The 13,155-nt window shown below is 45.5% G+C and overlaps 1 protein-coding gene and 1 pseudogene across 1 annotated transcript; one reads left to right on the top strand and one right to left on the bottom strand.

Moving 5' to 3' along the window:
* Positions 1 to 763: 763 nt before the first annotated feature.
* Positions 764 to 2,289, bottom strand: ARF6 (ARF GTPase 6). Its single transcript, XM_069950068.1, has one exon. It carries the CDS (start codon positions 1,427 to 1,429, stop codon positions 902 to 904), a length of 528 nt encoding a protein of 175 aa, XP_069806169.1. The 5' UTR covers positions 1,430 to 2,289; the 3' UTR covers positions 764 to 901.
* LOC138770591 (uncharacterized) overlaps positions 2,046 to 13,155 on the top strand; it is a 30,355-nt pseudogene continuing 19,245 nt past the window's right edge.

The raw sequence follows: 13,155 nt of genomic DNA, 5'->3' as shown, positions 1-13,155 counted from the left end.
CCGAGTGCCGGCCGCCCTCTGCAGCGTCATCCGAAGCTCAGCCGCGATTGGCTGAGCATAACTGTGCTCAGCCAATCGCGGCTGAGCAGCTGATGACGTGGCCGCGTCATCAGCCGCTCAGCCGCGATTGGCTGAGCACAGTTATGCTCAGCCAATCGCGGCTGAGCTTCGGATGACGCTGCAGAGGGTGGCCGGCACTCGGGAAGATCCGCCAAGCTCCCGAAGAAGACGTCACTGCTGACGATCGGAGACCGTGGACGACACGATATGCGGTGAGTATAATGCACCACACTTCCGGGTCTAGCGTGGGTGGGGGGAAACACGGGGAAGGGGGCCATTCACAGACATAACATACATTACAAAGTTGTATAACTTTGTAATGTGTGTTATTCTGTGAATAATTTTTTATCGCCGGACAACCCCTTTAAAAACAGTCTCGGTATAAAAGACAAAAAACTGCCGGGTGATTTTTAAAGAACGATTTGTAAAGTTTACTAGTGGAAAGAGACCTAGCGACATACCCTGTATGAAGGCAGGAACTACAATAAAAATCGGGAAAGGACAAAAAAATAAAAAATAGCAAAGCAGAGAATTCAGCGTTTAACCCTCGAACCCTTTAACTTTGGGACTAAGCAGAGGAGGAGGCTCCCCCCCCCCCCCCCCACGTCTCGCAGCTCGACTTTGATGTCAGGTTTAGTTTTATAACAAGAAAAATTTGTGAAGGTCATAAACCTAAAGCAGAAGAGGAAAAACAAAAACTATATATTTATATATAAGATATTCCAGCCCATAATTTTAATGTGTCGGTCAGATCAGCATAATCCCAGGGACATCACTCTCTTCCAATATATACTCTTCGGAGAAGTAATATGGTAAAACCGTAAGGATCTTCTAATAGTCATTAGGATTTGTAGTTGGAAGTTAACCACGTGAGTCCTTCGTAGAGACCGTCCCCGCTTGTGGCGCAGGACGGCTGCACATACCAATTCCTATCCCTGATCCGGGTCAGGCCAAGTTTCTCCTGAATCTCGTGTGGTTTCATGGCATCCGGAAGGTCTTGCTTATTGGCAAATATTAGGATGATGGCGTCCCTCATTTCCCTGTCATTTATAATACGATGAAGTTCCTGTCTGGCCTCGTCGATGCGGTCCCGGTCGGCGCAATCCACCACGAAGATGAGCCCCTGGGTCCCGGTGTAGTAATGCCGCCATAGAGGTCGGATCTTGTCCTGACCCCCCACATCCCACACGTTAAATTTGACATTCTTATAAGTTACAGTCTCCACGTTGAAGCCCACGGTAGGGATGGTGGTGACGGACTGGCCCAGCTTTAGTTTGTACAGGATGGTGGTTTTACCAGCTGCGTCCAGTCCCAGCATGAGGATCCGCATCTCCTTGTTGCCAAAAATCTTGGAAAGCACCTTGCCCATGGTGGAGCATTAAACACGGCTTAATGGGAATGAAGAACTGGGTGTATCCACGATCCTGGGATTGTCAAGCGTCCTCCAGCAAACTCAATAAAACACAAGGTCCTTCTAGAGTATTATGACCATGATACCATGTGCCGGCAGACTGAGGGGGATATAAGGGGGCCAATTCTGCAAATCCTTAAAGTCGGAGAGTGTGATGGCGCCCCTGTATACAGCCTAGTGGGTGCCCAATGGATGGCTGCTGAAGTTGCAGGGGGGCGCTCTTAATGTTGCTGAGTGGCTCCGGGAGTGGTGGGGGCCCAATGAATGGGTTCTGGAGCTGTGAGGGGCTCCTGAAGTTATGAGCAGTGGGTCTTATAGTTGTTGGGGTCCCGAGGAGTGGGGTCCCACGCTGTGGTAGAAGTTTCTGGGTGAGGCACTCGGTTGCTGGGGTGATGGGTGAGGCAGTCAGTCGTGGACATGTGCCGCTTCTCCTCTATGAGGTGCCGGTTCCCCCCTCTGTCAGGTACGGGCACTCCCGGAAAGTCAGCCTATCCCTCAGCGCCAAGTTGCCCCAGGTCTCTCAGACCGGACAGTCCGTAAAGCGAGCGCCAAGGTAACTGCTGCGACTCACTCCTGCCTCGCGGCGCCGCTCCAAGTGGCAGTTACCACACGCGAAGGCTCCCGGGACGAGCAGGCCGGTTCCCTCCCTGTGCTCTCACTCCGGCCGGATATCGCCAGTCACTCGCTTCCGGTGCTGGACTGACTAGGAGGACGGACGGGGGTGCAGGAAGGAGGGGCCCGAATCCCGGCGGCCGCCACTGACTAGGAGGGGCCGCTTCCGAGTCACTAGAATGAGCCGGTGCCGGCTCCGCCCACTGGCGCCTGCGCATTCAACCCCAAGAAGGCGCGTGCGCAGTCTTTCCGAACTACACGCCCAGGCTTCAAAGTGAGGGGGGGGGAGGTCACGTGACGGCGTCGTCACGTCGGAGCGAGTATTGAGATTCAAAATAACGCGCGCTGGTGATGACGTCGCGGAAGGGTTTTGGGCGGGAAATGTAGTTACCTCAGAGACGGCTTCTTGTTGTGACAGAGGCTGTAAATGGTGCAATAAACTCGAAGTGAAAAGAAAAAAAAAAGCTTAGAAAGTGAAATGATCTTATAGTAGGCTCAGCAGTCACATATAGGAGCAAATGTCCCTGAAAATTCTCAAAACTATAGACAGAGATTAATCATGAGGTAAAGATGAGGAAGATAGAGGATTTGGTAGACAGAAATAATAATTTAACCCTTAGAGGACCGGGCCATTTAAATTTTTACGTTTTCGTTTTTTCCTCCTTGTGCTTAAAAGGCCATAGCACTTGCATTTTTTCACCTAGAAACCCACATGAATCCTTATTTTTTGCGCCACTAATTGTACTTTGCAATGACAGCCTGAATTTTTTCATAAAGTACACTGCGAAACCAGAAAAAAATTCAATGTGTGGTGAAATTGAAAAAAAACAAACGCATTTCTTTTATTTGGATATATAACATGTATAACTTATATTGTATCTGATGGCCTGTAAAAAACTCAAACCATTGTTAACAAATATATGTTCCTTAAAATCGCTCTATTCCCAGGCTTGTAGCGCTTTTATCCTTTGGTCTATGGGGCTGTGTGAGGTGTCATTTTTTGCGCCATGATGTGTTCTTTCTATCGGCATATACGACTTTTTCTTCACTTTTTATTACAATTTTTCTGGATTTGATGCGACCAAAAATGCGCAATTTTTCACTTTGGGATTTTTTGCCCTTACGCCGTTTACCGTACGAGATCGGGAATGTGATTAATAAATAGTTCGGGCAATTACGCACGCGGTGATACCGGGGCGCAGACCCCGGCCGGGACAAGACACGGGGATCGCGTCTCCGGGACAACGTCCTGGGGGGGGGGGGGGGGGCGATCTCCGTCACTAGACACCATGGAACGGCTGCATCAGGTAATCGGATGCAGCTGTCATCTTTGACAGCTGCATCCGATTATCTAATTAGCGGGCACGGCGATTGGACCGTGCCCACTAATAGCCGCAGATCCGATGGTGCAGATTTGATGCTGTGTTCAGTCATTTAGTTACATTGATATCTGCAGCATCCAATCTGCTGCGGATCCTGTACGTGTGAACGCACCCTAAGTGCCTAAGAGCAGAAGCAGCAGAATTCTGTGTCACACAGTGTCTCTATGGGAGGGCTTGCGTGCCTCCGCTTACGCCACTCTCCACCCAAAGAATTGACATGTCAATTCTTTGAGGGGACAGCGGCAAAAGCAGAGGCTTCTCTGCTGCGGAATTTCAATGCTTCTGCTCCATGTGAACTGGCCCTAAGAGCTTATTTTCACGCCCCGCAATCCACGGAAGTTACAGAGCGCTAACTTGCGCAGTGGACTCGCTGTTCTTATGCTGTCATATATCACAATTATTACATGATACTGGGAGATCAGTGAGTTTGCTGCGCAGCTTCACGCTCCATAACTTCTGTGCATTACGGAGCGTGAGAATAAGCCCTTAGGGTAAAAACACATGATCCAGTTGCAGTGCTGGTGCGGTTGGCCATATGCTGTAAATAGTTCTGTGCAAAACTTGTGTCCCTTCACCTGTGGCAAAACTACAATCCCCATCATGCCTGGACTCCCTTTAGCTATAGAGGCATGATGGAAATTGTTTGCAAAAGGTCTGCACTTTGTACAGCCCTGTGATGATATGCCTTGACATGGGGGTTTAATGCCCGATTACTTAGTATAGGGGCACCTGTAATAGTGTGTATGAATGTGCAGTGCTGTAAGCCTTAGGTTTCCATCCTCCTTTTCTAAACATTTTCCACTATAAATAATTACAGTAGGAGTTTCAAGTTCACTCCCCTGTCCGTGTGCTGAGATCCTAGGACGAGCCGTACAAACTTACGGTACTGGCTGGTTTGGAAATACACACGTCTAAAAGACGTCGGAGGGTGGGGATGTGCAAATTGGAAAATTTGGATGTGAAAACATATTTACACAATGTTTCAAGTTTTACTTTGGAAAAGACTGACACCTATTGGTAGTTGTGAATATTGCAGCTTGTAGGAAGAAGTACAGGAGCATGGAACAGCTTTTGCATTTGTTATGATAATAATAATAATAATTATGATTAATATTAAAGCGCCCATGATTCGAGAGCGATAAGGGTTAACATATGGAACATTACAAAATCTAGAAACACGTTACATGAAGGTAAATAGCAGACTCTTACATAGGTATAGAGCACCCTGCCTGCGAGAGCTTACAATCTACAAGGTAAGAGGAGGGAGACAGTAGGTGAGCTGTTTCTGTTTCCTGTCATTGAAGTGTTTGCACCATTAGGCTATGTTCACACAACGTATATTTTTGTAAAAAAACGGTCGTTGTTGCCAATTGCAACAACGGCTGTGATTAATACGAAAATATACGTTGCCATCTATGGAATCCGGGCCGGAGTGTATAAACATGTCAGTTTTCTGCGGCCACTATTCATTGAATAGCGGACGCAGAGAACTTGTCAGTGCACACAATGAAGCGTGCGGCTCCGGCTGCACGCTCCACAGTGTGCAGTGGGGAGTTCTGATGCGGGCGCGCATGGATGCTCCCACAAAAGAACTCAGCGGCGCTAAAGATCATCCGACCGGTACTGCAGTACCAGCCGGGATGATCTTATCTGACACCAGCTATTCTGTGACCCAGCCGGGTCACGGAACGACCAGTGTCAATGTGTGAACATAGCCTTAGGATTACGGATTTTTTTTTCTTATAACGGTCCAAATATCAAATGCACTTTTTTTACAATTTTTTAAAAGCCGTAAAATACGACAACAAGAGCATAAACTATAATCTTCCTGACCTGGTCCTGACCATTGCATCATGTCATGTAAAAACAAGACCAAAGTAATACCACAAATATTTTTTAAAGGTTGATAGAGATAAGAAATAAGACTTGCCCCCCAGCCAAAAAGCAAGTCTTCATACAGCTGAAAAAATAAAAACTGCTGTGCGTCTTGGAAGTAGAGGATGAAAAACAAAAAACAAACAAATAAAAAAGTCCTTATAGTCATTCATGAACACAAGTGCTTTCTTCCAAAAGATAGCGTCATGCCTGCCCGTGCCTGCCAAACCTGGTTGTGTGTGGTATTACAACTTGGCTACATTCAATTGAAAAGAACTGAGCTGCGATACCACTTACACAAAAGTGGTGCTGTTTTTGTAAGAAAACTGCTCTGCCATTCTTATCTTTGATAACCACTTTAAGGGGTTCAGTTATTGTTTTGTGAGTTTTTTTTAAATTTCTATTCTGCTATTAAACAGAAAGAAAACACAGTGACCCCACCATAACACCCGGCACATTGGTGCTTCCACCCTGCTGTGCCTCCCAGAGATAAGACTTCAGGGAGTTTCCTCTCTATCTGTTTTTGCGTATTCTGTGTACTGTGTACAGACAACCCAGCAAAGTAAATAACCCCATATTAAAAGAACAGTGTCCAGTATGTGGCTCATGGGTTAACACTGGTGGGTTCCGGTGGGTCAAAAATATACTGAGAGCTTGCTTGGCCTTCTCTATGACCTTGGGAAAATTAGATTTGGGAAGTGCAAGCAACAACTATAATGGGTTTGTTTAGTTTATTACAGGAAGGGGGAAGTCTTGTGTCCTGGAGCTTCATCTCTGACCCAGAGTGGAGAAAAGTCGCAAAGAACGTCCCTGGCTCTGTAGGACCTGTCCTGTCCTGTGTTACATAGACAACTCATTGATGTAAATGACCACTGTGTAATGCCTGTTTACTCCTGTGGTGGCGCTGCAGGACAATTGAACACCTACTGCTAATTTTCCTTCCACATTACAGCTAATCGGTGGAGGTTCCAGCAGAGCGATCACCTTATTCTAACAAGTAGGGATTATCCAAAGCAGAGGACCCCTTTAAAGCATTATTGTCAGCCCTTCTCGCTCTATGATATAATAATATAATCACTATATATGTAAGTGCAAAAACTACAATTCCCATCATGCCTGAAGCCTTTGCTGAACCTTAGTGTTTTTGTAACAACCGAGGCTGTGACGTAGCTCCATCTCCATATCACATTGGAGCCCAGCCCCTTGCCCTCACGCTGTCCTGTCGTGTGTATGAGATCTATGTAGCCGTAAACATACAAGATATATAGATATGTGATGTGCGCCGGCCATGACCATGTGTATGTGGATTACGTTGGCTTTCATTCTGCTGCTCATCTGCTTTATCCTCTACAGTGGATATATCTTCTACATACACATGAAGTATGACCACATCCCCGGACCCCCCAGAGACAGGTAGGCAGTGATACCATACTCTATATTCTCACTCTGGAGCCACAATTGATGGGACTAGGTATGTTTTTAGTTTTCATTTTCATACTCTAATATGTGCAGTTTTCCTTTTTTTTTTCTTGTGTATTTGTTACTAGTATGTATGTACTGTCTCCTGTTATTTATATGTCCTATATATTACATATGACCGGGTATGGGATGACTGGATGTCAGGCTCTTTTTGTGCTATAATTACATAAAAAGAAATACAGAAACTTTCTTTTTTTAAATTTTTTCTTTGTAGCTTTTTCTTTGGGCATTTGCCGTCCATGCTGAGGGTCCTTGAAAACAATGGGCTAGTACATGATCTTTTCCTGGACTGGTAAGTTGCCTTCATTCATATACAGATAAGACTAGTTCAAAATTGTTGGCTGGCACATTGGGCATATGTCTGGCACTGTTACCAGGGAGTTTGTGGCTTACTATGGTGGTTTGGGGCTGATGCTAATATTGGGGTGTTAAGGTAGGTTCTAACATGGACACGCTGAGGCTTTTTCTATATGTGGGCACTATGGCTGGTATTGATATGGTGAGGAAATGGGGAACTGGGGCTAGGGTGGGCATGGGGGCGCTTTGGATGGTAATAACATGGGGGCACTGTGGCTGATTATAATATGGAGATACTGTGGCTTATTCTAACATGTAGGCACTGTGACTGGCACTAATATGAGGGCACTATAGCAGTTGCTCTGGGGATGGTGCTCTGATATGGTGGCATTGTGTCTGGAGCCAATATCAAGCCTCTGAGGGTGGTGCTCTGATATGGGGCACTGAGGATGGTGCTCTGATATGGGGGACTGAGAATGGCATTCTAATAGGGGGCACTGAGGATGGTGTTCTAATAGGGGGCACTGAAGATGGTATTGGGGACTGAGGATGGTGTTCTGATATGGGGCACTGAGGATGGTGTTCCAATGAGGGAGCATAGTGTTCTAATGGGGACAATGAGGATGGTATTGGACACTGAGGATGGTGTCCAGGCCTGTGACATGTTCTTACTCATGCCCCTTGTTCTCTGTATTTCATTACTATGTAGCCTCCCCAGTCTGCGGATTGGTGCAGACAAGGGTGCGCTAAGTGCTGGACTGATTTCATATAACTCTTTATTATGACATTTTCTGACTTTGCAGGGTTCAGAAATATGGTCCTGTAATACGTATCAACACTTTCCACAATGTGAAAGTTCTCCTTTGCAGCCTAGAAGGAGTGAAGGTAAGAAGCTAAGGAATTTTACCATGTGCAAAAACCATGACAAATACAATTTTTTGACCCTTAAAATTATTATTATGATTGGTCACAGCCAGATCTGAACAATACCAGGACCTTTATGCTGATACCAATGACTACGACGGACAGAAGACTTCACATATGATCATATAAAGAGAAACCTAAACTAATAGACCCATCTCTATTTTATTACAGGAGATTCTCATGTCTACAAAATATAAAAAAGATGCAGAATATAGACAAGCTCACAGCCTTTTTGGGGAAAGGTAAGTGGCCTTGTTCTGCTCCAGCCGCAGTAGTAAGATGCAGGGGCGTAGCTAGGATTCATGGGGCCCCATAGCAAAAAACTGTATGGGCCCCCCTCCCCTATGCACTAATATATATATATATATATATTACATACATACTCGGTGATGTGGCCAAAAAAAAAAAATTCTCTTGTGGCCAGAGGCATAATCCTATGGTTATATACATAGGTGCAGGAGCAGACTACCTTTTGCTTAACCCTTTATTTACTGCAGTGTGTAAGTGACCCAGTGTTCTCTTATATGCTGCAACACAAAAAAGGGTTTATACATAAGACAAATAGCTCTCTCCTTCACTACTCCTGCATTGATAACCCCTGACCTCTGCAGGAACTCAGAGAACAGAGGTTATCAAAGTAGTCAGGCAGAGAGCTAATTGTCTTCTGTATTAACTCTTTTTTTTGTTTTGCAGCATGTTAGAGAACACTGGGCCACTTACACACTGCAGTAAATAAGGGGTTAAGCAAAAGGACACAGGAGACTCTTATCTTCCCTGGGCCCCCTCCCTCCACGGGCCCCATAGCAACCGCCTTCCCTGCCTCTATGGTAGCTACGCCACTGGTAAGATGGGTGAGTGTTCGTTATGGCTAATGTTTACAAGTGACCTGTAAGGCTACTGTTACAAGGAACGATAATCGTCCGAATCGCCCCGATTTGGACAATTATTCCTCCGGGTAATAAATACAATGATCAGCCGATGACAACGATCATCGACTGATGGTTGATATAGGTAAGAACCTATATTTGCCAGGTGCTGACTGCGCACCGCTATTACACGTTACTAACGATATACATTACCTATCCACGCTCCAGGGCTGCTCCTGCGGTCCGCTTCTCCCTGGGTCCCACGCGCTCTAGCTTCAGAGCGGCCTGTCAGCTCACAGGCCGCTCAGCCAATCCCAGGCCACGGCAGTCACGGCTGAAGCTAGAGCTCGCGGGACAGGCGGAGCAGCCCTGGAACGATTATCAGGCCGTGTAATAGGCCCAGTAAACAGTTTACAGGTATTATCGGGCCCCCATCGGCCCGTGTAATACCACCCTAATGCTTTTGCATTGACAAATAGTGGAATACTGTTTACAATAATAGGTTGCTTAGTAAGGAGTATTGTAGCACCTTAGTATTTTGGACCCACACTGCTCGGCTATATATGATATATTTTACACGGCATTGATTATCGGTCATCATTTTTAGGCTATGTTCACACTACATATATTTTCGTTAAACTATGTCCGTTGTTGCTGATTGCATTGATTAATTAATTAATATGAAAATATACATTACCTTGCCGTCTATGGAATCTCGGCCGGAGCGTATACTATGTGCTCAAAAAGATATTCAGGCGCCAAATTAGAAACTAATATATTAGAAGAATGACAGGTGCGTCAGATCACCCGCTGTTCTGTGCTGACGGCTCCAGCTCAGTATGATGATGACAATGATTTATCTACATTCTCTCCAGGTTTATGGGTAACGGCCTTGTGACTGACCAAGACAACAGTCACTGGAATAGGCAAAGGAAGGCGATAGATCCTGCTTTTAAAGATGAGTAAAACCACACACCATACCCTCCAGGTGTAACCAAGTAGGCAGCATAAAGCTGTGTTCACACAAGGCAGTACTGTTGCGGTACTGCAGCTATTTCACTAAAATTACTCACAGATGCAACAAATTACAAGAAAAGTGCGTTGTGTGAACCTGAACCTGATATCCATTATATGCACCTATATCCTTATTTTGTGCATTTGAAGACATTTAAAGGGGAACTATCAGCAGGTTACATTATTCTAATCTGCTGATAGCCCCCTAATGTGCAAAAAATGGTGAGGAGGAACGTATGTCTCTTACCTTCCTCCTCTGCACCGTTCCTGTGCAGTTAGCAGTTGATACCACGTCCCGGAGCACCATTAGAAACACTGTCCCACCCCCATCACTCCAGCAGTGCTCCTAGCAGTGCTCCGGACCGAGGATTACACTGCTAATATCACAGGAAAGGTGCCGAGGAGGAAGGTAACAGAAACACCTTCCTCCTCAATTCCCCGGGTACAATATGGGGCTATTAGCAGGTTAGATTAGTTTAACCTGCTGATAGTTCCCCTTTAAGGAGGAGGACTTGGCTATGCATTATATGATATCGCTGCACATTAATAAGCCAGTGTGGGCCCCTTTAAGGAGTATATGTTTTTATTTTATTTTCTAGCTACCTGATAGGATTGATGGATACTTTCAATGAAAAAGCAGAAGAGCTAGAAGAGAAACTGTCAGGCCAAGCAGATGGAGAATGTCAGGTTGTAATACATGAGACGCTGAGACGAGTCACACTTGGATGTGATTGCCAAGGTGAAAACCGAAATTGCTTTACATTGCTTCTCCCTATGCCATATCCAAAGGAGCTTTTAACTGTATTAAAGAGCTTAAACAGTCCATTTTCATACACCTGATTAGGTAATGAGTTTACAAAGACAATCCCTCATATGCAATTTCCAGCACGTTTAATCATTGTATGGACAGCTTTATATTTCATTGTGAACCATGCACTGGGTAAGTGGTCACTGTCATTTTAAATAACAGAATGAACATTGTGAATGTACAATGGCTTTAATGGGCTTTCCGCTTATTTGTTCACACAGCGGAATTTCCGCGCTGAAAATTCCGCCGCGGATCCGCTTTCCGCCTGAAGAATTGACATGTCAATTCTTTGGGCGGATTCCGCTAGAGGAATCCTATGGAAGTCAATTGGGCTTTAATTCTGCTTGAAATTCTGCTTGAATTCTGCTCGAATTCCGCTTAAATTCCGCTCAAATTCTTCTATTCTGCCAGAGCAGAATAGGCGAGGAATTTCAAGCAGAAAACTTTCTGCTTCAATTCCTCAAGAATTCCTCAGTGTGAACCCACCCCAAGTCTCTAGACTCTAATAACAGATAGACCTGGACCGAACACAGGAAGTGGGAGCGGGGCTTATCTTGTGCTTTGAGCAGGTGAGACAGCAGCCTTGGAGATGACTCTTGGAATCAATAACAGCAGTGAGAGCCCTCCAGGAGAATGGAACACTTGCTGCCACGTCTCCCCACAGAATACAGCTGATCATTGCATGCTTTCCTATGGAATAGAGCTGAAGACTGCATGTGTTCCTGAAGAATACACCTGATTACTGCACGCCTCCCTGCAGAATACAGCTGATCACTGCACGCCTCCCTGCAGAATACACCTGATCACTTCACGCCTCTCTGCAGAATACACCTGATCACTGCACGCCTCTCTGCAGAATACAGCTGATCACTGCATGCTTCTCTGCAGAATACAGCTGATCACTGCACACCGCCCTGCAGAATACACCTGATCCCTGCACGCCTCCCTGCAGAATACACCTGATCACTGCATGCCTCCCTGCAGAATACACCTGATCACTGCACGCCTCCCTGCAGAATACACCTGATCCCTGCACGCCTCCCTGCAGAATACACCTGATCACTGCATGCCTCCCTGCAGAATACAGCTGATCACTGCACGCCTCCCTGCAGAATACACCTGATCACTGCATGCCTCCCTGCAGAATACAGCTGATCACTGCATGCCTCCCTGCAGAATACACCTGATCACTGCACGCCTCCCTGCAGAATACACCTGATCCCTGCACGCCTCCCTGCAGAATACACCTGATCACTGCATGCCTCCCTGCAGAATACAGCTGATCACTGCATGCCTCCCTGCAGAATACACCTGATCACTGCACGCCTCCCTGCAGAATACACCTGATCCCTGCACGCCTCCCTGCAGAATACACCTGATCACTGCATGCCTCCCTGCAGAATACACCTGATCACTGCATGCCTCCCTGCAGAATACAGCTGATCACTGCACACTTCCCAGTAGAATACAGCTGATCGTTGATCCCTTTTTTTAAAAAAGGAATTGTAAAAAAAAAAGCAATGCCTTTACCCTACCTTAGGTACAACTGCAAGTTATAATATAAATCCAGACTAGATGTGGCCTCTGACAGTGGCTGATAAGGAGTTTGGGTGAAAGTGTATATTTACATGCGGTGTCCTTGTACACAATGTATGCTGTACATTCTGTGTCCTTGTACACTGCGACAACATATAGCTTGGCTTTCCATTCTGTGACTCTAAAACAACATAAACAAGGACATACATATTATAAAACAAACTAAAGCATACACTGTAATACCTTACATGATAAGTATGTGACTGGATAATGTGGGCCTTGTCTGTGTATTTCAGGCTGCTTTTGGTTTGGAGCTGGGATGTCACACACTGATTCCACAAGCCGTTTCGATGGTTATAAAAGGCCTGAATGAAGCACTTAATCCACTGGCAAAGGTTTGTGATTAAAAGGGTACTCCAGAGAAAAATAATGTTTTCAAATCAACTGGTGTCAGAAAGTTAGACAGATTTGTAATTTACTTCTATTCAAAAAATCTCCAGTCTTCCAGTACATATCAGCTGCTGTATGTCATGCAGGAAGTGGTGTATTCTTTCCAGTATCTTTAGTGCTCTCTGCTGCCCACTCTGTTCATGTCAGGAACTGTCCAGAGCAGTTGAAAATCCCCATAGAAAACATCTTCTGCTGTGGACAGTTCCTTTCACGGACAGAGGTGGCAGAAAAGAGCACTGTGTCAGACAGAATAAACCACTTCCTGCAGGATATACAGCAGATGATAAGTACTGGAAGGATTCAGTTTTTAATAAAAGTAATGAACAAATCTGTATAACTTTCTGGTGTTAGTTGATATAAAAACATTTTTTTTCTATGCTGTACCTCTTTAGGCTATGTTCACACTACGTAAAACAACGACCGTAGTCCGCGCCGCAAAAC

The sequence above is a fragment of the Dendropsophus ebraccatus genome, chromosome 13 (assembly GCF_027789765.1).
Source record: "Dendropsophus ebraccatus isolate aDenEbr1 chromosome 13, aDenEbr1.pat, whole genome shotgun sequence".
NCBI lineage: Eukaryota > Metazoa > Chordata > Amphibia > Anura > Hylidae > Dendropsophus > Dendropsophus ebraccatus.
The sequence above is the reverse complement of the archived record's forward strand: the minus strand, read 5'-3'. Positions and strand labels throughout refer to the sequence as shown.